This window comes from Prionailurus bengalensis, chromosome E1 (genome assembly GCF_016509475.1).
Source record: "Prionailurus bengalensis isolate Pbe53 chromosome E1, Fcat_Pben_1.1_paternal_pri, whole genome shotgun sequence".
Classification (NCBI taxonomy): Eukaryota; Metazoa; Chordata; class Mammalia; order Carnivora; family Felidae; genus Prionailurus; species Prionailurus bengalensis.
In genome coordinates, this window is record NC_057347.1 from 25,291,645 (window position 1) to 25,318,004 (window position 26,360).

General features: G+C 35.9%; 1 protein-coding gene across 1 annotated transcript in view; it reads left to right on the plus strand.

Moving 5' to 3' along the window:
* The window catches only part of BCAS3 (BCAS3 microtubule associated cell migration factor), a 629,762-nt gene that overhangs the window by 42,987 nt on the left and 560,415 nt on the right, over window positions 1–26,360 (plus strand). The window contains exon 8 of the mRNA XM_043582630.1: window positions 17,704–17,785. Within this exon, the coding sequence (XP_043438565.1) occupies window positions 17,704–17,785 (82 nt within the window). The remainder of the gene's footprint in view (window positions 1–17,703; window positions 17,786–26,360) is intronic.

Sequence of the window (26,360 nt, forward strand, 5' to 3'; positions counted from 1 at the left end):
TAATTTTTGAAGGAACCTCCATACTGTTTTCGAGAGTGGCTGCACCAGTTTGCATTCCCACCAACAATGCGAAAGAGATCCTCTTTCTCTGCATCCTCGTTACCATCTCACAACTAGTATGGAGGTTCCTCCAAAAATTAAAAATAAAACTACCCTACAACCCAGCAATTGTACTACCAGGTATTTTTCCAAGGAATACAAGTATGCTGTTTCGAAGTGACACATGCACCCACATCCTTGCCAACATCTGTTGTTGCCTGAGTTGTTAATGTTAGCCATTCTGACAGGTGTGAGATGGTATCTCATGGTGGTTTTGATTTGTATTTCCCTGATGATGAGTGATGTGGAGCATTTTTTCATGTGTCGGTTGGCCATCTGGATGTCTTCTTTGGAGAAGTGTCTATTCATGTCTTTTACCCATTTCTTCACTGGATTGTTTGTTTTTTGGGTGTTGAGTTTGATAAGTTCTTTATAGATTTTGGATACTAACCCTTTATCTGATATGTCATTTGCAAATATCTTCTCCCATTCTGTCGATTGCCTTTTAGTTTTTAGTTTCAGTTTTAGTTTTGCTGATTGTTTCCTTCACTGTGCAGAAGCTTTTTATTTTGATGAGGTCCCAGTGGTTCATTTTTGCTTTTGTTTCCCTTGCCTCTGGAGACGTGTTGAGTAAGAAGTTGCTGTGGCCAAGATCAAAGAGGTTTTGCCTGATTTCTTCTTGAGGATTTTGATGGCTTCCTGTCTTACGTTGAGGTCTTTCATCCATTTTGAGTTTCTTTTTGTGTATGGTGTAAGAAAGTGGTCCAGGTTCATTTTTCTGCACATCGCTGTCCAGTATTCCCAGTACCACTTGCTGAAGAGACTGTGTTTATTCCATTGGATATTCTTTGCTGCTTTGTCAAAGATTAGTTGGCCATACATTTGTGGGTCCATTTCTGGGTTTTCTGTTCTGTTCCATTGATCTGAGTGTCTGTTTTCTTGCCATTATTTTTTTTTTAATTTTTTTTTTTAACGTTTATTTATTTTTGAGACAGAGAGAGACAGAGCATGAATGGGGGAGGGTCAGAGAGAGGGAGACACAGAATCTGAAACAGGCTCCAGGCTCTGAGCTGTCAGCACAGAGCCAGACGTGGGGCTTGAACTCACGGACCGCGAGATCATGACCTGAGCCCAAGTCGGCCACTCAACCGACTGAGTCACCCAGTCGCCCCTAGCCATTATTTTTAATTTGAGAGAGAGAGAGAGAGAGAGAGAGAGAGAGAGAGAGAGAATCCTAAACAGGCTCCATGCTCAGCATAGAGCCCGACATGGGGCTCGATCCTACAACCCTGGGATCATGACCTGAGCTGAAATCAAGAGTCAGATGTTCAACTCACTGAGCCACCCAACTGCCCCTTAAGATTTTATTTTTTAATTTTTTAAATGTTTATTTATTTTTGAGAGAGAGAGAGACAGTGTGTGTGTGTGTGTGTGTGTGTGTGTGTGTGTGTGTGTGTGAATGGGGGTGGGGGGAGCAGAGAGAGACAGAGACACAGAATCCAAAGCAGGCTCCAGGCTCTGAGTTGTCAGCACAGAGCCCGATGTGGGGCTCAAACTCATGAACTGTGAGATCATGACCTGAGCCTAAGTCGGACGTTCAACTGACTGAGCCACCCAGGCACCCCAAGATTTTATTTTTAAGTAACCTTCACACCCAACGTGGGGCTCGAACCCTGAGATCAACAGTTGCATGCTCCACTGACCAAGCCAGTCAGGTGCTTTTTCTGGTGTCTGTTTAAGTGGCTGCTTAGTTTTATCATTCTTTTTTGAAATTCTTAATGTCTTAAAAAAACTTTTTTAATGTTTATTTTTGAGCGAGAGAGACAGAGAGAGGGAGGGAGGGGGAGGGGCAGAGACAAAGAATCTGAAGCAGGCTCCAGGCTCTGAACTGTCAGCACAGAGCCTGATGCAGGGCTTGAACTCAAACCACAAGATCATGACCTGAGCTGAAGTTGGATGCTTAACCTACTGAGCCACCTAGGTGCCCCTGAAATTCTTAATATCTTAAAAAATCTTGAAAATATATTCATTACAGTACCTAGAAGATGACGGTTGCATTGCACGAAACGGTATTTTTTCTTTCTTTTTTTTTCCAAAGGTTTTTTTTAATGTTTCATGTTTTTATTTAAATTCTAGTTAACACACAGTATAATAGTTTCAGGAGTAGAGTTTAGTGATTTTTCACTTACATATTACACCCAGTGCTCATCACAACAAGTGCCCTCCTTAATACCCTTAATCACCTTAATACCTCCTTAATCACCCTTTTAGCCTAAATCCCCCACCCCCTACCTCCCCTCCAGCTCCAAGAAAGCACTCCAAATGTTAACTTACTGAACCTAAGGTTCATGTGGAGTGCCTTCTTGGAGCTTTGAATGTACTTCAAAGATGTGACACTAGGTGTCACTAACACATTGCGGTAAGAAAAGTGCAGCTGTTCCCTTGAAAGAAATATTTCCCCTAGCTTTTAGTGTATGTAGCTTTTACACTAAAGCTTTAGAGAAACATGCAAGGGCATATTTGAGGTAAATACCAATTAGTCTTTTATTTATTAGAATTTGGGTGCCAGTAGACCTTGCCATGTCACGATTGTTAGCCAGGAACAATTTTTATGAGTTTCACTTGGGAGCAATATAAAGTCTATGATTTGGGTATCTGGCAAACAGAGGAAGTTTGAATATGGACCTGAATCAAAAAATTGTGTTCATTGAAAATAGGTCCTTATTTTGTTTGGTCTAGTCTCTTGTTTACTGGGAAGAGAAGTAAAGGATGGCTCTTTAGTCATCTGCAATAGAATAGCATTGATTGTCCTGGAATGAATGGAAGCAAAAATGAAGAATGATGTTACAACAACTTCTAGAATCCACCTGTATTAATAGAGAAAAATACTTTTGCTTAGAGTGTTTCTTACACTGTCACTTTAGAAAAAGTCTTACATCTGAAGTTTAATTTCTCCTTGTGTTTTAATAGTGGCTTTATGTTACTTTTGTTGATGTAATATATGCACTCTACTTTGAGTTTGAAATTTATTACCACAAATTGGAATCTTGTTTGAAATATTTTTGATGTTTTTCTGTTCTAAAGCAGAAAGTATTCTTTGGACACAGACTTATGAGTGTGTGGAACGCAATTTTTTCTTTTGTTATAAATCCTCTTGTTTTAAATTTTATTGAGTATATTAAATACAGTAAAGTACACAGGTCTTAAGTGTGCAGACTGAATTGTTTTATATGTATATAACCTTCTGTAGATCACTCAGAATAAGATATAGAACATTTGCAGCAATTCTGAAGAATTCCACTTCCCTGTTAATATTGTCCTCCCTATACCTCCAAATAACCAATATGCTGACTTCTACTGCCAGAGATTAGTTTTTCTGTTTTTGAACTTCATAAAAAATATCATAGATACCTGTGTTCTTTTATGTTTGGCTTCTTTCTCTTTTAACAGTATGACTATGAGATTCTTTCATGTTCTTGTGTGTAGCAGTAATCTGTTCTTATTTTTTTTCTGTGTAGTATTTTATCATGAATACAACACATTTAAAGAAGTCCACTATATAGCCAATAGACATTTTTGGTTGTTTCCAGTTTTTGAGCATTATAAATAAAACTGCTCTGAATGTTATTTTATATGGTTGTTGGTGGACATATACTGTATCCATTTCTCTTGGATATATAGACCTAGAGTAGATTTGCTGTGTTACAGCGTATATGTATGTTTAATGTTAGTTCATATAACGAGTTTTCCAAAGTAGTTTTACCAATGTGTATGCCCACTAGCAATGTATGAGAGTTTCATTTGCTCCATATTTCTCATTGGTTTTTGGTATTGTTAGCTTTTAAAATTTTTACCATTCTGGTAGGTGTGTACTAGTACCTCATTGTGGAGTTTGAAAGATGCTTTTTATTTTGCAATAATTTTAAACTTCCAGAAAATTTCATAATTAGTACAAGGAGCTCCTTGATTTACCCAAATTTACCGGTTATGGACATTTTGCCTCACTGGCTGTATCTTTCTCTCAGTTTTTTTATTTGTGCACATTTTTTTCTGAACGGTTAATAAGTAGGAGAAATAATGTACCCCTTTTCCATAAATAATTCAGTATATATTCCTAAGAATAAGGCACATTATCTTATACAACTATAGCACTGTCAAAACCAGGACATTTACATTTGATACAATACTGTTATGTAATCCACAATCCATTTTCTGATTTCATCATTTGTCCCAATAGTCTCTTTTATAGGTATTCTGACATTTTCACTTTTCTTTATGATTTTACTCTTTAAAAAATTTTAAAATTATTTATTTATTTATTTATTTATTTATTTATTTATTTATTATTTCCAAGTTAGTTAGCATATAGTGCAATAATGATTTCAGGAGTAGATTCCAGTGATTCATCCCCTATGTATAACACCCAGTGCTTATCCCAATAAGTGTCTTCCTTAATGCCCCTTACCCATTTAGCCCATCCCCCCACTCACAGCCCCTCCAGCAACCCTCAGTTTGTTCTCTGTATTTAAGAGTCTCTTGGGGTGCCTGGGTGGCGCAGTCGGTTAAGCGTCTGACTTCAGCCAGGTCACGATCTCGCGGTCCGGGAGTTCGAGCCCCGCGTCGGGCTCTGGGCTGATGGCTCAGAGCCTGGAGCCTGTTTCAGATTCTGTGTCTCCCTCTCTCTCTGCCCTTCCCCCGTTCATGCTCTGTCTCTCTCTGTCCCAAAAATAAATAAACGTTGAAAAAAAAAAAATTAAAAAAAAAAAAAAAAAAAGAGTCTCTTATGTTTTGTCCCCCTCCTTGTTTTTATATTATTTTTGCTTTCCTTCCCTTACGTTCATCTGTTTTGTATCTTAAATTCTGCATATGAGTGAAGTCACATGATATTTGTCTTTCTCTGACTAATTTCATTTCGCATAGTATGTTCTAGTTCCATCCACGTAGTTGCAAATGGCAAAATTTCATTCTTTTTTTTTTTTTTTTTTAATTTTTTTTTAACGTTTTATTTATTTTTGAGACAGAGAGAGACAGAGCATGAACGGGGGAGGGGCAGAGAGAGAGGGAGACACAGAATCGGAAGCAGGCTCCAGGCTCTGAGCCACCAGCCCAGAGCCCGACGCGGGGCTCGAACTCACGGACCGCGAGATCGTGACCTGGCCGAAGTCGGACGCTTAACCGACTGCGCCACCCAGGCGCCCCCAAAATTTCATTCTTTTTGATTGCCAAGTAGTACTCCACTGTATAGATATACCACCTCTTCTTTATCTGTTCTTCTGTTGATGGACACTTGGGCTCTTTCCATACTTTGGCTATTGTTGATAGTGCTGCTGTAAAACATTGGGATGCATGTGTCCCTTCAAAACAGCACACCTGTATCCCTTGGATAAAGACCTAGTTGTGCAATTGCTGGGTCATAGGATAGTTCTATTTTTAATTTTTTGAGGAACCTCCATACTGTTTTCCAGAGTGGCTGCACCAGCTTGCATTTCCACCAGCAGTGCAAAAGAGATCCTCTTTCTCCGCATCCTCACCAACATCTGTTGTTGCCTGAGTTGTTAATGTTAGCCATTCTGACAGGTGTGAGGTGGTATCTCATGGTGGTTTTGATTTGTATTTCCCTGATGATGAGTGATGTGGAACATTTTTCCATATGTCTGTCAGCCATGTGGATATCTTCTTTAGAAAAGTGTCTATTCATGTCTTTTGCTCATTTCTTCACTGGATTGTTTGTTTTTTGGGTGTTGAGTTTGATAAGTTCTTTATAGAGGCATACAGTATGTACTCCTTTGTGTCTTTTTTTGTTTAGTGTATTTTTTAGATTCATCCATGTTGTTGTATGTTGTCATGGTTTGTGTTTTTGATTTTATTACTTTGATCATGTTTTCATGGTCTTTATATATCTGGTACCAAGTACATTGTCTGGCAGTTAGTTGGATATATATATATATATATATATATATATATATATATATATATATGTTTATATATATACATTTATGTATGTATGCGTACATGTACACATATATATGTGTGTACATGTTTAGTAAATGTATTTTAAGATTTCAATATTTTGCTGAGTATTTTCATCTAAGAGTGCTAGAGAGTCAATTTTAGAAAGATACAAACTAAAGTTCATAATCGTTTGCTATTGGCTTACATCCCATTCTATTCCCAATCTGTCCCTTCTTCCTAAAGTCTCTATGTTTATTAATTAATAGCACCATACTTTTTCCATTTAGCCACATTGAAGCCTAGGGTCTATGCCACGTATTAGGAGATACAAATATCACTAAGACCTGAGTCCTGAGCAGATCACATTCTACATATGTGAAGTGTCACTACATAATTGCAGTCTGGGTCAGTGCTTCCCAGATGGGAGTGCTTTTGCCCGCAAGGAAACATTTGCCATGTTTGCGGACATTTTTTATTGTCACGATTGGGAGTTGCTACTGGCATCTAGTAGATGAAAGCCAGAGATGTGCAAAGCTTCCTACAATGTTTAGGACATTTTTGCTCAACAAAGCATTGTCCATTCCAAAATGTCAGTAGGGCTGAAGTTGAGAAACCCTGGCCTGTGAAATTCATGTTCCAGTGGAGGAATGAATGGAGCACCGCAGAGCACTGAGTAGTGAGGAGATGCCTGGGGGAGTTTCTGACACTTGCGCTGCCTAGAGAAATTTCATAATGTTAATATAAATAATAGCATCTGTAATTTGAATAATCAGAATATACCACACCATCATATTAGGTGCATCACCTATTATTCTCTATTATCCTGTCAATTTTACTATTTTTTTTTAAGATTTCTTATTTTTGAGTACTCTCTATACCCAACAATCAGGCTTGAACTCACAACCCTGACATCAAGAATTGCACACTCAAGATGCACACAAGAATCTTTGATTTAAGCCAGGCAGGCACCCCTTAGTTTCACTATTTAGTGTCATTCTCATTTTGTAGATAAAAAATTAAAGCTCATATTTAACCCTTAAAATGCACAGCCTCCCCACTATCAACATTCCACATCAGTAGTCCCCTTTATCTGTGGTTTTGCTTTCCATGATTTCCGTTACCCACAGTCAGCTGTGGTCTGGAAGCAAACGATCCTGCATCTGCTGTATTGCCATAAGGTGAATAGTAGTCTAATACTACGTCACATGCCTGCATCATTCATCTCACTTCATCTCATCACGTAGGCATTTTATCATCTGACATCACCACAAAGAGAGTAAATACAGTACATTATGTTTTGAGAGAGAGACATTCATATAACTTCTCTTATAGTATATTGTTATAATTGTCTTATTTCATTGTTGTTAATCTCTTACTGTGCCTAATTTATAAATTAAACTTCACCATGGTATATACATATAGGAAAATATATTTATAGGATTTATTACTATCCACAGTTTCAGGCATCCACTGGAGGTCTTAGAATGTATCGCTCATAGATAAAGGGGGACTACTGTATAGTTTTGCCTTTCCATAATGTCATATAGTTGGAATCATACAGCATGTAGCTGTTTCAGATTGGCTTCTTTCACTTAGTAATACACATTTAAGTTACGCCCAAGTCTTTTCATGGCTTGATAGCTCATTTCTTTTTAGCACTAAATAATATTACATTGCCTGGATGTACCATAATTTATTTATGATAGATATCTTAAAAAAATTCAGATATAGCATACATACTCTAAAAAGTACAAACCTCAAGTCCGTAGTTTGAAGACTCTTTGTGTGTATATGTGATTATGTAAATGTGTATGTTTGTTTGTACCCATATGTAAATAAGTGAAAGTAACATTGAGAACAAAAGGTAGAGCATTTTTCTTACTTATATAGTTCTCCAGCCAATATTTCCCTTCCCCTCGGGTAAGATGATAACTATTCTGACCACAGATCTGTATTGAACGTCATATAAATAGAGGCACACAGTATGTACTCCTTTGTGTCTTTTTTTGTTCAGTGTATTTTTTAGATGCAACATGTTGTTGCATGTTGTCATGGTTTGTATTTTTGATTTTTGATTTTATTACTGTGTTATATCCCACTGATTAGATATACCAATTGTTTAGCTATTATCCTTTTGGGATGGGCATATATGTTTCTATAATGAATATAGCTTCTATGAACATAATTGTAGATTTATGTGCTCTATTTTTGAGTATGTACTTAGGAGCAGCATTGCTGGGCCACAGGTCAGGCATATATTTAACTTGATTAGAAATTGCCTACAGGTTTTTCAAAGATGTTGAACCATGATACACTTTCACCTGCAATATCTGAGAGTTGTAGTTGCTCTGCTTCCTGCTACCATTGATGTTGTCATTCATTTTTTAAATCATCTTGTCAGTCCTACAAGTTCATAAGGTATCTATTTTACAGAAGAACAATCTTAGGCTTCTATTTAATATAATGTTTCTTTTTGGTTAGATATCTATGCAAAACTATCTTCAGCCAACAGATTGTATCAGGATACATTTACAATACCAATCAAATATGACAAACTCAGTCTTTAAAAATTTTTTTTTAACATTTATTTATTACTGAGAGACAGAGCGACACAGAGCATGAGCAGGAGAGGGGTAGAGAGAGGGGGAGACCCAGAATCTGAAGCAGGCTCCAGGCTCTGAGCTGTTAGCACAGAGCCTGACGCGGGGCTCGAACTCACCATCTATGAGATCATGACCTGAGCTGAAGTCAGTTGCCTAACCAACTGAGCCACCCAGGCGCCCCCAAACTCAGTCTTTTAGAAGTAGAAAGAGGCTGTAATCCAAAATTGGCTTATCTGTAGCACTGTTTTCTCTCTTTCCAATTGGACATGTATTCTGCACAAAATAAAGTAACAAGTTAAAGGGAATCCAGTTTGTGTGTCTGAGTGATGATGAAGTGTTTATGACAGCTGCTAGGCTGACACTCTCTGTAATGGTGTTACATTGACTTCTGAACACCTTCCAGGCTGCTTCCAGCCATATGTGTCTGTGTAGTCTGAGTGGTTTTACATTAACATCTACCCTGAGTAAGATCTTTTGACTACAAAAGTGTTACTTTCAAATGGAAGATACCATTAGGGCTGCTTCAAAGCTCGGAATGGTATTTGGATTGGTGGTGCTGAAATAATGGCTGGGGTTTTGAAGTGTAAGGTCTAAATCTGTGTTGCATAACCAAAGGAACGTGTGAGTTTAAACTGCTTTTCTTTGATCTTCCTTTCAAAAATCAGACTGGAGGGGAAAGGTTAAAGTCGCCTTAAAGTACTCCTCTGTGTGTGCAAAAATTTGGAAGTATGAAAATATGATTACAAGTTCCATTCATTATTTGTGTTCTGTGGTTTTCATATTGTTCTTGAAACTCACTTCCTTCTTGCTCAAGTTTTGTATTTTGAATTTCGTGTCAAGAACAAAATATAGACTCAATTGCTGTCTGCTTTATGTGGTTAGCAAATATCTGCTCTATAAGTTGTTAGTCCTCAAAAATATGTGTTTCAGGTGGTTTTTGTGGTTTGCATTTTTTTTTTTTTGATGGCATACACAGTAGGTTACAGAGATACTGACACTCTGACATTAACTGAATCATTTGTGGTTAGTTAGGCAAAAATAAAACAAAAACATTATCCCTGTCTTCCTCCTAATTTTAAGAGCTTTCCAAAGCTGTTACTATTAGGAATCCTTTCTTCAAACTGTGCTGTCTTAAGTTTTTGAAATTGTTGGAACAGAGTTGTAAAACATAAAATAACGCCCTGGCAGTGACTTGTTGGAGAAAAAAGGCTTGAGGTTAAAAACTGTTTTGAATACAGTATATTAACAGGAGATTTTGATGCCTCTTTGGTCTGGTCATGTTTGGAGAATATTGTTTTTTGTTTCCTTACATCTAAAATGAAAATATATCATCAAATTGGCTCATGGGGTGATTCTAGAGAGAGACTATCAGCTCTCATTAGAGATTGCTTTGTAGTTATAATAGTTACTCATGTAGCTAGTGGAGTCATTTTGTTGCTTATTAATCGAATACCATGGTATAACGTCATACTTCTCACTCCTTTCCCTATATTTCTTTGTATTTTTGCTTTTCCTCCCAATTAAAAAAAACTTGTGACTTCTAAAGTTAAAAAAAAAGTCATTAAATGTTCAGTTTTTTAAAGAACTTCATCGTCAGTTCAGTTGTGTGGTCTGTATGATTAGCACATGTGAAGTAGTTAGCAAAGTGGTAACTATACACTTGTACATTTAAATAGGCGAAGTGAGTTCCTTCTGTTGCTTTAAGAACTGAATTCCCTTAGTATAAGACCTCATCACCTCTTCATTCTCACTCTCTGTATTTTTGGGAGGGGTATCAGGAAAGGTTAAAATTTATTTGTGGAATTTCCACATTTTTCCATACCTATATATGTAAATAAAAGTTAATAGACATTATTTTTTTGACCAATTATAGGTCTACCTAAAAATTGAGTAGAAAGTACAGAGAGTTCCCATGTATCCCCTCACCACCGTATTTGCCCCTGTTTAACATCTTGCATTAGTGAGGTACATTTGTTAAAATTAATGAACCAATATTGATATAAGTTATTAATAACTTTATAGTTTACATTTTCTCCTTAATTAAAAAACTTTTATTTGGTGTTACCTTTTAAGGAAATGATGGTCTTTTTTTAAGGAACTTCATTTCAGTTGTATCTGTGTGGTTAGTACATGTGGCACATTTAGAAAGATTGATAACTCTCTATTTGCATATTTAAATGTGCTGTTTTTAAAACATCATAGTTGGTAAGAAAACCTGTTGCAGGTAAAAACATCATATAAACACATAAAGATTGGAATGAGTGTAGGGTATTTGCTAGAGAGGGTGGAGACTGCCTTGTAAGAACTGTTGCACAGATGATGTGCTGCTTTCCACCATGGTAATAGCCCTTTTACTGAGAGCTGTAAAACATAGGAAGTAATATACTGGTGGCTTCAAGAATGAGATGTACCAAATGTGTTTTATTGTATGGTATTATAACACATTTTCAGACATTAAATATTAATAACATGCTTTGAGAACAGTGGGGCAAAGTCAGATTTATGCTAAATACCATTAAGATTGAATAATGAGGCTGATATAGACCCAGTCATTTATTCATCCATTTATTCAACAAGCATCTTTTTGATTTAACTGTCTTTTATGTTACCTATTTTAGATATGCAATTTAATCATTACAGTTGCCTTCTTAGATATATCATCACCTCTATTTTATTTTTTGAGAGAGAGTGAGAGCAGGGGAGGGGCAGAGAGAAAGGGGACAGAGGATCTGAATTGGGCTCTGTGCTGACAGCTCAGAGCCTGGAGCCTGCTTCAGATTCTGTGTCTCCCTCTCTCTCTTTACCCCTCCCCCACTCGTGCTCGCTCGCTCTCTCTCTCTCTCTCTCAAAAATAAATAAACATTAAGAAAAAAAATAGAGCCAAACTCATATTTAGCAAATTTGTATAGTTAATAAACACAAGTCCAGTTTGTTTTCTACTAAAATAAACTGTTGGAATATTTGATGTGGTTGATGTGTGATATTTGCAACCTATGATCCTGGCATATTGTTGTATGTACTTGCCATTGTACTTGTCATTGTTGTACTTTCCCTTGATTTTGGGAAAAGAATAAAACTTCCAGGGTCCCACCTGTGGGCTGCTTTTACTCTGTCAGACTTTCCAAGTGGAACCGGAGCCATTACTGGTGTGGAGAACTCTGACATGAAAGATATTTTTGATTGAAAGTCTGCATGTGCATGAGATAAACATGGGGAATTTTTTTCTTTTGTCTTTCATGTCTGGTGTCTTGGTTTTCAATTCATATTTCTAGCCTGGAAATCATCTGCTATATATGCTGTACCCATTTTGAAAAAAAATAGGCAAATTAATACTTCTTTTTAATTTTTTTTAAAGATGAAAACTTGTTAAAGTATCAAGAAAAAGAACTACTAGTCATTATCTTTTGTTTGAGCTGTTTGAGTTCCAGGGAAAGTATAGCAATTTTTGTGTGTTTCCTATCTTTAACAGAGACGGAATTTTCTTTGAATGTTAGTATGAATTTTTACAAATCAATATTTTTCACTTCAAGAGATGGATATCATGTCGCTATAACCAAGCCATTGTACCTTGTTGAAGGGAGGGTTGCTTATTTATTACTGGATTTGGAATTAAGATACGAATTTGATTAGCTACAAAGAGTTCTACCTTTTTCTTGAAATGAGTTCTTGAGTCTCATTCATATTCTGAACTATCCATCATATATACATGTGGTAATCAAGGGTCCTTCAGGACAAAAGTCTTACATCATTTTCCCTGATGGCAGGCCACTACAATAAAGACTATTTATATAGTTAGTTTGAGGCAGCATTACTTTTCAGAGGATACTGACCTGCATTTCATTCGCTGTGCACAATAGATTTAAATCCATAATGTCTTAGAATCAGGGAACTGTAGTGGGCAAGAGACTTTAACAGTCATTCATGGAATAGTATAACTAATTCCAATAAGCATATGAAAAGGTGTTTGATCCATCTCCTTAGTCATGAAGAAAATACAAATTAAAACCACAGTGAAAGTCCCATTGAACACGCCAGAGTGCCTGATACAAACTGTTGGTGAGGAAGTGAGCAGGTAGAACTCTTTTTCATTGCTGGTGGAAGTGTCAATTTGTACAATCACTGTAGAAAACTATTTTGTTGAAATCTACAAAATATGCACATATGCCTAATATAGGAGCAATTCTAACTAGTAGATTTATACCCAGGAGAAATATATATATATATTCACTAAATGAAATGTGCAAGAATATTCATAACAGTATTCTTTACAATGTTCTTTTAAAAATGCTAAAATCATGGCTCTCCTACAACTGTAAAATGGAACAGATGTCATAGATTTTATTTAACTCATTAATAAATGAGGTGTTTGGCAAGTTGTTACAGCTGGTTCAAGGGAGAATCTGAAGAACCAATATAGGCAATTAGAAATACTACAATGAACTTTTTACGAGGTGCAAACCTGGTTAATACACTACTGAAACTAAAATGTACTGCCTGGAATCATCTTTTTTATAGAGTGGAATTCAATTGTATCTCTTCCAGACAAAATTCACTTGCATTTCTGTGGACAAGAGTCAGTTACTATCAGTTTTCTATAACTTACAATATTGCAAAACAAGGGTATAGATGCATATAAAATCAAATAACCCCAAAGGGTCCACTAGACACTCTTGGTAATCCATTGAAAGGACATATAGTGATCTTTTTCTCATTTGAAAGTTTTTTCAATTTTTCCTGACATCTTAAGAGCCAAGAACTGGAAACAACCTGGAAGTCCACCAATAGTAAAATGGATAAATTGTAGTATTTTTCACACAGTGGAAATCTGTATAGCAATAGAAATTTGAAAACTGCAATAAAAAAATAAAAAAACCAATCGTATGCAACAACATGAATGAATTTCATACATATGTAATTCACAAAAGAGTGTATACTGTGTGATTCTATTTGCATAAATTTGAATGAGTAAAATTTATATGTAATGAAGTCAGGATAGTGGTTATGATTATTCTTGAGTTGGGTTTGTGACTGGGAAAGGGGTGTGAGGGACCTTCTGAGTATCTGTCATGTTCTGTTTCTTGATGTCTGTGCTGGTAACAGAGGTATTTTAACATGGAAAATTCATTAAGCTGTACATATATGTATGACTGAGGTGTTATTTCTGTGTCTGTTATTCAACAATGTTTGATAAAAAGAATTAACTGCAGACACAATTCTCCATTTGACTAGTATCTAAAAGGGAAGTTGGGGGTGTAAATATGTACTCTTGTCCTAATTCTGTGTCATAAAGCATTATTATTGTCCATGGTATTTGATTGACTTTTCTATTTTGTAGTCATATATCTTTGAAAAGTCATCATGATTTCAGAAACAAGTTTGGTTCTGAGGGCTAGATGACCTTCATTTGCTTTTAGAATTTTCTAGAGGTAGTTATAAACTCCCACAACTTTTATAGCCCTTTCCCTGTGTGTATTGTCTCGGCTGTTATAATTTCCCTTTGCCTTAGATTGAGTTGTGAGATTCTAAACTTGTACTCTCCCCCCCACTTTTTTGGTTTGGTATGTAATTTGCATATTTTCACCATGCGAAAGCTATTTTCTATGGTTGGAAAAGATTTTTTTCCTACAGTGTGAACAAATCATTCTTTGTTCTCCTTATTGTGCCTCCAAACTGGTACGTCCGGTTTATGCTCCAAACAACAAAAGTCTGTCATCAGAAATTAAAATGCCAGTAAGAACAAAGGCAGAGACCCATGAGGAACTCTTGGAGAGGTTTCCTCCCTGTTTGCGCCTCTCCCCAAGTTACCACAGTTGCCAGGAAGTTGGAACATTGCTTGGTACAACTCCTTCCTTGTAGTTCTGCCCTTGTATTTATTATTATTGTTGGTTTAAAAATGAACTTAACGCTCCTGGTAATTCTTGTCAGGATATATAAAATCCTCATCTCTGAGATTTTTTTCCCCCATTTTCAGTGAGCTCTTTTTTAAGAAATGTAAAAATCACTTTGAAAGCCTTTAAAAACTTAATCAGTTTTGACACGCATTTATTTGAGAGCAGAATTACCAGTGAACATGCTGTATAAAATTATTAGAGGCAATTGAAAGCGGCAGCTAAAGCCGAGCCTGTAAGGACATATCCAACTTGTGTTCTTTCTAAAATGTGCACGTCTTATCTGTACACACTTTGTTGGCACTCTTCTGAAATAGTATTCCAGTGTAGCATTTGTACACATTATTTGGAGACTTCTCTCATCTCAGAAGTTTGGCATTTGAGACTCACTTAGGATACTTTGGAATTATGCTTCTAACAACGTTGATTTTAACATAGTCACAAATATTTGTAAATAGTGACAGAATGTTTCTTCATCCCTCCCTTCCCTTATGTTACAATTAAAGATTCAAGGATCTTAACTTAGAGGTAATAAAGGATGGGTAATAAATGTGGGATGCATTTTGTAATCAGTCCTAATGTTTTTTCTTACCTTTTGTGGTATATTTAAAGAGGGATTTAGAGTAGAAGCTTAGAATAGAATAGAGCATTTAGGTCTGTTTTGAAAGCTGTTATGCTGGAGAGCATGGTGTGTTCAGATTTCAAAATGTTTTTCAATGTCAGAGTAAAGCTCATGTGAATTAAATCCAGTGTTAACAAATGTTTATCATATTGTGAGAATGCCAAGACACGTTTGCCTTGTTCTTTATTATTTAGTATAATTTAGTACACATAGGTCAGTTAAATATGATTAGACTTTTATTTTTTATTTTACTTTACTTTAAGGCTTTATTTGATAGAACCAAAAGCTAAATGCTAGATCTGTGGAATATGGCCATAATAGTACACAGCAGACTTTGTGTTAGAATATTATGATTTGTTAAAAGTATGAATGTATATTTGTTAGAGTGAGAAGTGTTTTTCATTGCTCTGAATTACAATTTCAGTGCAACTTCTATAATATTGTTTTATAATTTTTTATTTCCTTGTAAGTAGAATAGTCTGTATATTGAAGAATATTATTTATCCATTTTTAATCCCCATTTTGGTGGAGATAGCTAATAATAACTCTATAATATAAATGTATTACATTAGTGACGTACCTTTCAGCAAAAGTGTGCTTAATATCAGCAAGATCATACTTTTTGGATTTTAGAGAATGTGTGATTCCTGTGTTGGGTGGGAGGTTGAACAAAGTGACCTTTTAAGGCTTTTTCTAAATTTTAAATTCTGTTCTATAATATTAAACTGTAGACTTAAGAGCTATAGTATATAATGGCCATGTTTTTCATGTAGAAAATTAATGTTCACAAAGGAGTTTGTAGAGAGCTAAATTCTTATCTTTTGCTATACTGAGTTTATAGTTTGGTGTGTTTAATTGGTGATAGGTGGTGCTGTTGTTGCACAGTTGGTGAGAAGAGCCTAGCATTCCTCAAACCTGCATCCCAAGTGCTATAGAGAGATTTGCCATTGTGGCCAGCGAATAAGTTTATAGTAATTTTTATAGGCAGAATGAATATGATGGCTCTTTAGGCATCACCATAAGTTAACATTTATAAGAAACAAAATATTTATAGTTTGCAGTCCTTAAATTCAGACAGAAGAGAAGCTGAAGATCTGAAAAAGTAGTTAAAGGAAGTGCTGCAGATTTACAGTTTAATATTGAAAGCTTTATAAGCCTTTTATCTTATATATGTTGTTTATATTTTAAACTGCTTGTTTGGCAGGCCCTATTGAAAAAAAACTACCATCCGCATGTTTCTCTTATTGAATGTTTATTACATGTGTTGTAAGTTCTTGAGTATTTAGAACTAGTTTTATAATTTTGGCCATTTTCCCCATCTGATATCACACATTCCATCAAACGCTTGAGAGTTATGAAAATGTATCGGGGACTAAATTATCACTTAAAGCAGTCTTAACTAATTCTAGTTTAATCTGCTCAATACTTCAATTAGCAGCAAACTGTTCTCTTGAAACACTAATTTGGAAAAGCAGTTGTTTTTGCACTTGACACATATATTGTCATACCCTTTTACCTTTGGATTAATATACTACTGTACTCTTTATATCTGAGGAATAAATCTGATATGACTCAAAACGAACATTCATACAGTGTTTGATCTATGTGTGTAATAAAAATGATGACATTTAAAGATGCTTACATATTACTTCTTTAATTCATAGAATATTGAAATGATTAGTATTTTGAGGTTCTTTGGCACCTTTACCTTTTAAGTTTATAAATGCAAAATAATACAGGCTTATGGGAGGTGAGGGGAGTGGAGAGATGTTGGTCAAAGGGTACAGAGTTGCAATTATGTAGGATGAGTAAGTCTAGAGATATAATGTTCAGGCATGATGCCTGTAGTTAATAGCACTGTGTTGAATACTTTAAAAATGTTGAGGGTAGATTTCATGTGTTCTCATCATACAAAAAAGGAGGAAATGACTGCAGTGATAATTTTATTATGTATGCATATGAAACCATCATGTACACCTTAAATATCTATGATTTTAATTCAAAATATATTAAAAAAAGAGAAATATATAGGTTTATAGATGCTAAATGACTTATTCAAAGTCGTTAACAGGAAGGTAGTTGCAGAACCATAACCTGGTGCACAGGTTATTCATGTTCCACTATGTGTTCTTTGCAGTATGTTTTGCTTTTTCTCCTTTACAACATATTTGCAGAAATTACTGCATTTAAGTTCTGTTTTTCAGAATACTAAGAATATTTACCTTTTTGTTACGTGGAACACCTGGTACTAATTAAAAAAATCATAGCTGCTCTGCTCTAAAATGAAAGGCAATCATGCAGGAACTGAGCAGACTAACAGGAGTTTCTTAAAGATAAGAATTATAGACTTTAAGAGCAGATCATTCATTTTCCTGTTTATATTAAGTGTGTGCTCTTATCATTTTCTAAAAATATTTGTGGTAATTTAAATATGAATATGCTGAATGTGTATGAACAACCATAAATGTGTGTGTCTCTGTGTGTACATATATTACATTTCAGACAAAAAATTGTGATAAAATTTAGGAGATCTTGTTTTCATATAATCATGTTCTGACCTGTATTTTCATTTACGGAAATTTTTTGTCTTCTCATGCAGATCAGTGGGGAAGCACAGGAGCTCTTTTCTGTTCGACATGGCCCCATTCGAGCGGCTAGAATCTTGCCTGCTCCACAGTTTGGTGAGTGTAGCCCTTAAGAAGAAACAAATCATTTAGGAGTTTCTCTTTTATTGGTCTTGGACTACAGACAGCAAGAATGATAACTAAAGTCTGTTTTCCTCCAAGTGTCCATGCCCCATCCTCTCCTCCCCACAAGATAAATTCTTGTTCTGTCAGTTGAGATGGAAATAGGTAATCTTAACCAATTCAATATGGCCATTCACATTCTACTGTGGTTTTGATTTATCTTCATCCTCTTTGATCTCAATTTAGCCTCTGACTTTGCTGGCTCTTTCTTGAAACCCTCTTCTCTCTTGGTTTTCATGGCATCACTCTTCCCAGATCCCTTCCTTGCTGACTGTACTGCTTTTGTTATGCTTCTGGCTTAGCTTTCTTCTGTGGGTATTCCCCAAGTCTCTGTTGTTCTCATGTCTTTGCTCTTCTTCGCAGTTATTCTTAAACTGCCTTGGAGAGCTTGGTTTTCACCATTATCTCACTTGTGGATAAGTCTGCTGTCTACATTTCCAGCCTTGTCAGAAGTACAGTTTCAGGCTTTTGACCTTTAATCTCTGCTTTAAAAATGAATACTTCTTAATGTTGTATTTAAATATTATGTATGTTTTGATTTAAAAAGTCAAATATGTGTTTAAATTAAATATGCTATTTGGGTGCCTAATAACTCCTGACTCTTTAGTGATATGTTTTCTCATTAATTTGCCTGTGTTCACTCAGAATGTTTTTGCACGAGCAATGAAAACATAGTCATTTTAATCTTGTTTGCATACTCTAAAATCTTTTTAAAAAGAGGATATTAAAAAGTCTAATTCTGTTTTTAAAGTTTACTAGAAGTTGGATAATCTTCCTTATAATACTTCATTTAGCTTATAATTCTCTAAACTGGTGAGAATGAAGTTCATTAAAACTTACTACTGTGTGTGTTATGCACTAACCATATGTGTAAGTAATGTCAGGGATCAATTTAGCAATTAAATCTGCTTAATTGAAATGGGAAGGGTGGAGGTAACAAGGCAACAGCATCCTGCAGTCATGTAGAGATTTTTCTCCTTGTTATTGGGCTGTATGACACATCCAGAGTTCAGCTGTCTCTCCTTTGCTCTCTCTCACTCTCTCTTGCTCTGATTTTTATTGCATTTGAGTTTTGGTGAAATCCTTTAACAAGGAAGATTGTTGAACATCTTTTTCTGGAAGGTTTTTGGAGTAGCCAGCCTTCTCTTTGGGTAGTTGGACTCAAGAACAACTTTATTATTAAAAGACTCTGCTATGTCTTTGTTTCTTTTGTATGTAATTCAGAGGCAGATTTTTCTCCTTTCAGTTCATTTATGAAGCTCTTTTATATATGTCAATTATTAATTTCCCACGTTTTTCAACTTTTACTTTGGGCAGAAATACTTCGTGAGAGAGTATAAAGCTATAAAAGTTATTGTTGGTAGTAGAATTTGAATATGCTTAATTTATTTTTTCTAATTAAAAAATATTTCTATAATATAATATTTAAAAATATAATATATTTAAAATATAATTTCACACAGCTAAATGTTCTTGTGCAAAAGTTACATATGTATCACTTTTGTTGTATTTGATTAATTTTTAGGTTTGTTTTCACTGAAGTTCTACATGTGACTGATCACATAAAATTTGTAATGGAAAATAGAATACCCCATCCCTCTCTTTCATCCATTTTGCTTTGTGTGATCATTTTGGTGGAGTAAGTTCTTTAGTAGCTTCTGGAAAAAAGATGTGTGGTAAATCTTGTTTGTCTGAAGTTGTCTTTATTCTTTCTTAATTCTTGATTGCTAATTTGGCTGGCTAACAAATACTTTTTTGTAAATGGTGTTCAGAATTTTTAAGGCATTCATCTAGTGTTATGGTTGAAGAGTCTGAAGCCATTTTGATACCTTTTTCTTTGTCTATGGCTTGTTTTTCTCTGGGAACTAGCATAATGTTAGTCTTGTTCCCAGTGTTCTCAAACTTTACAATGATGTTTCTTAGCTCATACATTGTCCTGGGCCCCTTCAGTGAGGATGAAAATTAGTGCAGTTTTAGAAAATTTCTTTAAATTTATTTTTTGATACCTTCTTTTAGTTTTATTTGTTCTCTCAGGTACTTACATTATTTGGCTGTTATACTCCCTAGAATGATTAATTTTATTTTTTATTTTTTTAATTTTTATTTTTTAATGTTTATTTTTGAGAGAGAGAGAGAGAGGCAGAGCATGAGTCGGGGGGGGGGGGGGGCGGGCAGAGCGAGAGGGAGACACAGAATCCGAAGTAGGCTCTAGGCTCTGAACTGTCAGCACAGAGCCCAATGCAGGGCTTGAACTCACGAACCATGAGATCATGACCTGAGCTGAAGTTGGGTCAGATGCTCAACCAACTGAGCTACCCAAATGCCCCTAGAATGATCAGTTTTAAAAAACAATTTGTTTCCTGTTCTTTTTGGGAGATTGTCTCCCTCAGGATTATAAACTCTTCTGTTGAATACTTCTTTTCTATTATCATGTTTTTCTTTTTTTTCCTTATTTTTAAAAAAAAATGTTTATTTATTTTGAGAAAGAGAGCATACACGTACATGCATGAGTGCACGAGAGAATTCCAAGCATGCTCTGCTCTGTCAGCTCAGAGCCCAGTGTGGGGCTCCATCCCATGAACTGTGAGATCATGACCTGAGCTGAGATCAAGAGTTGGACTTAACTAACTGAGCCACCCAGGCACCTCTATACTAACTTGTTTTTCTTAATCTTACCTTCTCATACCCAACAATTCGCTCTCCCTCTCTGCCTACTCTCTTCTTATCCTCTCTCCCTCCCCTCTCCCTCTTCTTCTCTTTTCTTTCTTTCTTGATGTAATTTACATATAAATATTACCAACTAGAATCCAGTGATATATGCAAAGAATGTTATATCATGACCGAGTAAGATATTTCAGAAATACAAGGTTAGTTAACATTTGAAAATCATTCAGATCATTCAGTGTAATTTGTATTAATAGAACAAAGAAGAAAATCCAGATGAGCATCTTATTAGAAGTGGAAAAAACCTTTGATAAAATCCAGTAATCATTTATGATTAAAAAAACCTTTCCACAAATTAGGATAGAAACATCCTCAGTATGATAAAGATTATAAAAAACCTACAGCTTACATTATACTTAATAGTGATATATTAAATACTTTCTGCTGAGTTTGGGATAGCTTCTACCACAACTTTTATTTATCTTTGAATGTAGGTCCTAGACATTACAATAGGGAAGAAAAATAAATAAAAGATGTAAATACTAGAATGAAAGATGTAAAATTGTCTTTATTCATCGATAACTTGATTGTATATATGGAAAATGCAAAAGAACCTATAAACTTTAGAATTAAGAAGTGAATTTAGCACAGTTGTTGAATCCAGGTTCATTAGATCTTTTGTGAACTGATCCCCTCACTGTATTTTTCCAGCATCATTTTCAGCCATCCTTTTAAAAAAATATTTTTTTAAGTTTATCTATTTAATTTTGAGAGAGGGACAGCATGAGAGGGGAGAAGAGGAGAGAGAGAGAGAGAGAGAGAGAGAGAGAGAGAGAGAGAGAGAGAGAGAATCCCAAGCAGGCTCCATGCTGCTAGCACAGAACCCAGTGCAGGGCTCGGACCCACGAACCATGAGATGGTGACTTAAGCTGAAACCAAGAGTCAGATGCTTAACTGATTGAGCCACCCAGGTGCATGCATTTTCAGCCATCCTTAAAGAGTGTCTCACATCTTCTTCCTTGCTCTGATAGTACTCCTTTGTGATAGTTGTACTGAACTTCTTTCATTTCCTCAAATGACCCATTCTCTTTAAGGTCATTTCATTGCTATTTCCTTTTCTAGAATTCTCATGTTCTGCTGACCCTTTTGCTCCATATTCAATTTAATAGTATGTGCTGATGTACGATTTACTCTCCTTTTTTTAATTTTAGTTGCTCATTTACCTCTTGTTAGATTGTTTTTGTTTTAAAGATTTTATTATTTTAAATTCTCTACACCCAACATGGGGCTTGAACTTGCAACCCCTAGATCAAGAGTCACATGCCCCACTGACAGAGCCAGCCAGGCACCCTATACCTCTTGGCTAGATTTGTATTCTGTCTTCATATCTTTCGCACCTCACCAAGTACTTGTTTCAAGGTGTGAATAAATATTTGTTGAGAGTTGTTACATGGTGGGGCACCTGTGTGGCTCAGTTGGTTGAGTGTCTGACTTCAGCTCAGGTCATGATCTCATGGTTTGTGAGTTCGAACCCCGCAGCAGGCTCTCTGCTTTCAGTGCGGATCCTGCTTCAGATCATCTGTACCCTTCTCTCTCTGTACCTCCCCCGCTCTCTCTCTCTCTCTCTCAAAAATAAAATAAAAACATTAAAAAAAAAGAAAAAGAAAGAAAGTTGCTTCAAAAGATGGTAAGATCTTTTGAAAATTATGACCCAGAAGAAAAGCAGGTTCCCTTTCTGTAGGTGTTTCTGTGGAAAGTCTGTCCTTTAAAAGTGAGAAACTGAAGGATTTGGATGGCATCTTATGCCATGGTAGGTCGTTATTAAATATAATATACTATAAATGGGCATTTACTCATATCAGCATAGTTTGTGCTTTCCATGGTCAGCAATAATTGATTATTTTCTTAATGAACCTACACCTGCTTTAGAATGTTTTATGAGAGTATTTCAGAAAAGTATGACCAATCAATTGGTGTTCTAATATCAGATAAAAACTGTTATTTATTTTTCAAAATTTTCAAGAACTTATTTCAAGCAAAGCACGTTCTTCATATCATTACTCTCAGTAGCCATTGTGGTTTTTAGTATCTCAGTACCTCACATTTGAAATAAAATATATTAGCATGTATGTGTTAATGTAAAGTTAAAAATGTATATGATTATAAACTTTGTGCTAGTAATGATTATTTCCAAGGAGTGGGATCAGAAAGCACTTTCACTTTAATATGTTTTTAATATCTTAAAATAAAGACCATATAATTCTAACCAGTTAAAATATTTATTATAAAGATTTAAAGAGGGGTGCCTGTCTGGCTCAATTGGAAGAGTGTGCAACTCTTTCAGGGTTGTGAGTTTGAGTCCCACATCGGGTGTAGAGATTACTTAAATGAATAAAACTTAAAAAAAAAAGATAAAAATTTAAGCAATACTAATTGTAGAAAGTGAAAATTCATTTGGTTCTGTGTTATCAGAGGTAAATCTAGGTTACTTCTTTCCTTCCTTTTCTTCCTTCCTCCAGATACTGAGTTCACAGCTTAGAGTATCCATTTCCTGACTTTTCCCCTTAACATGCATGAAATTAACTTGTAGTATTATTTCCAGGGCCTGATTCAAGTTCTTTACATATGTTGCATGTATTGGCTGTACGGTGTGTGCATCATTCCTTTGTATAAACATTTATATTAATTTTGACTTTCCCCCTAGCAGGTTATGTTGTTACATACTTCTATATGTGTGCAATTAAAAAATACAGGGAATTATTTTCTTAGGATAGCTCTTAAATTTTTTTTAACGTTTATTTATTTTTGGAAGACAGACAGAGCATAAGTGGGGAAGGGGCAGAGAGAGAAGGAGACACAGAATCTGAAGCAGACTCCAGGCTCTGAGCTGTCAGCACAGAGCCTGATGAGAGGCTTGAACCCATAAACCATGAGATTGTGACCTGAGCCAAAGTCGGATGCTTAACTGGCTGAGCTACCCAGGCAGCCCTTAAGATAACTCTTAGAAGGGAATTACTGTCCCATAACCAGTAAGGAAATCGAATTAGTAATCAAAAATCTGCCAAAAAAACAAGAGTCCAGGGCCAGATGGCTTTCCAGAGGAATTCTACCAAACACTTAAGGAAGAGTTAACACCTATTCTCTTGAAGGTGTTCCAAAAAATAGAAATGGAAGGAAAACTTCCAAACTCTTTCTATGAAGCCAGAATTACCCTGATTCCAAAACCAGAGACCCCACTAAAAAGGAGAACTATAGACCAATTTCCCTGTGAGCATGGATGCAAAAATCCTCAACAAGATATTAGCCAACCGGATCCAACAATACATTAAAAAAATTGTTCACCACGACCAAGTGGGATTTATACCTGGGATGCAGGGCTGGTTCAATATCCACAAAATAATTAATGTGATTCATCACATCAATAAAAGAAAGGACAAGAACCATATGATTCTCTCAATAGATGCATAGAAAGCATTTGACAAAATACAGCAGCATCCTTTCTTGATAAAAACCCTCAAGAAAGTAGGGATAGAAGGAGCATACCTTGAGATCATAAAAGCCATGTATGAATGACCCAACGCTAATGTCATCCTCAATGGGGAAAAACTGAGAGCTTTCCCCCTAAGGTCAGGAATGAGACAGGGATGTCCACCCTTGCCACCGTTACTCAACATAGTATTGGAAGTCTTAGCCTCTGCAATCAGACAACACAAAGAAATAAAAGGCATCCAAATCGGCTAGGAGGAGGTCAAACTTGCACTCTTTGCAGGTGACATGGTACTCTATATGGAAAACCCAAAAGATTCCACCAAAAAACTGCTAGAATTGATTCATGAATTCAGCAAAGTTGCAGGATATAAAATCAATGCACAGAAATCGGTTGCATTCCTATACACCAACAATGAAGTGACAGAGAAATCAAGGAATCAATCCCATTTCCAGTTGCACAAAAAAACATAAAATACCTAGGAATAAATCTAACCAAAGAGGTGAAAATCTATACACTGAAAACTATAGAAAGCTTATGAAAGAAATTGAAGAAGACACAAAGAAATGGAAGAAGATCCCATGCTCCTCGATAGGAAGAACAAATATTGTTAAAATGTCAATACTACCCAAAGCAATATACATATTCAATGCAATCCCTATCAAAATAACACCAGAATTCTTCACAGAGCTAGAACAAATAATCCTAAAATTTGTATGGAACCAGAAAAGACCCCGAATAGCCAAAGCGATCTTGAAAAAGAAAACCAAAGCAGGAGGCATCACAATCCCAGACTTCAAGCTATACTACAAAGCTGTAACCATCAAGACAGTATGGTACTGGCACAAGAGCAGACACTCAGATCAGTGGAACAGAATAGAGAACCCAGAAATGGACCCACAAATGTATGGCCAACTAATCTTTGACAAAGCAGGAAAGAATATCCAATGGAATAAAGACAGTCTCGTCAGCAAGTGGTGCTGGGAAAACTAGACAGCGACATGCAGAAGAATGAACCTGGACCACTTTCTTACACCATACACAAAAAGAAACTGAAAATGGATGAAAGACCTCAATGTAAGACAGGAAGCCATCAAAATCCTCGAGGAGAAAGCAGGCAACAACCTCTTTGATCTTGGCCACAGCAACTTCTTGCTCAACACGTCTCCAGAGGCAAGGGAAACAAAAGCAAAAATGAACTACTGGGACCTCATCAAAATAGAAAGCTTCTGCACAGTGAAGGAAACAATCAGCAAAACTAAAAGGCAGCCTACAGAATGGGAGAAGATATTTGCAAATGACATATCAGATAAAGGGTTAGTATCCAAAATCTATAAAAAGCTCACCAAACTCCACACCCGAAAAACAAATAATCCAGTGAAGAAATGGGCAAAAGACATGAATAGACACTTCTCCAAAGAAGACATCCAGATGGCCAACCAACACATGAAAAAATGCTCCACATCACTCATCATCAGGGAAATACAACTCAAAACCACAATGAGATACCCCCTCACACCTGTCAGAATGGCTAACATTAACAACTCAGGCAACAACAGATGTTGGCGAGGATGCAGAGAAAGAGGATCTCTTTTGCATTGTTGGTGGGAATGCAGGCTCTCGAAACCAGTAGGGAGGTTCCTCCAAAAGTTAAAAATAGAACTATCCTGTGACCCAGCAATTGCACTACTAGGCATTTTTCCAAGGGGTACAGGTGTGCTGTTTCAAAGGGACACATGCACCCCCATATTTATGACAGCACTATCAACAATAGCCAAAGTATGGAAAGAGCCTAAATGTCCATCAACGGATGAATGGATAAAGAAGGTGTGGTATATCTATACAATGGAGTATTACTCAGCAATCAAGAAGAATGAAATCTTGCCATTTGCAACTATGTGCATGGTACTGGAGGGTATTATGCTAAGTTAGATTAGTCAGAGAAAAACAAAAATCCTATGACTTCACTCACATGAGGACTTTAAGAGAGAAAACAGATGAACATAAGGGAATGGAAACAAAAATAATGTAAAAACAGGGAGGGGGACGAAACAGAAGAGACTCATAAATATGGAGAACAAACTGAGGGTTATGGGAGGAGCTGTGGGAGGGGGAATGGGCTAAATGGGTAACGGGCACTAAGGAATCTACTCCTGAAATCATTGTTGCATTATATGCTAACTAATTTGGATGTAAATTAAAAAAAAATTAAAAATAAAATTAAAAAGAAGGGAATTCCTGGGTAAAGAATATATACGTGTAAAATTTTGATACATCTTGTAAAGTTGCTTCTCAGAGAGAGTATACCGACATCTGTACATGAAAATTCCTTTTTTCTCCAATTCTGTCCTTTACTGT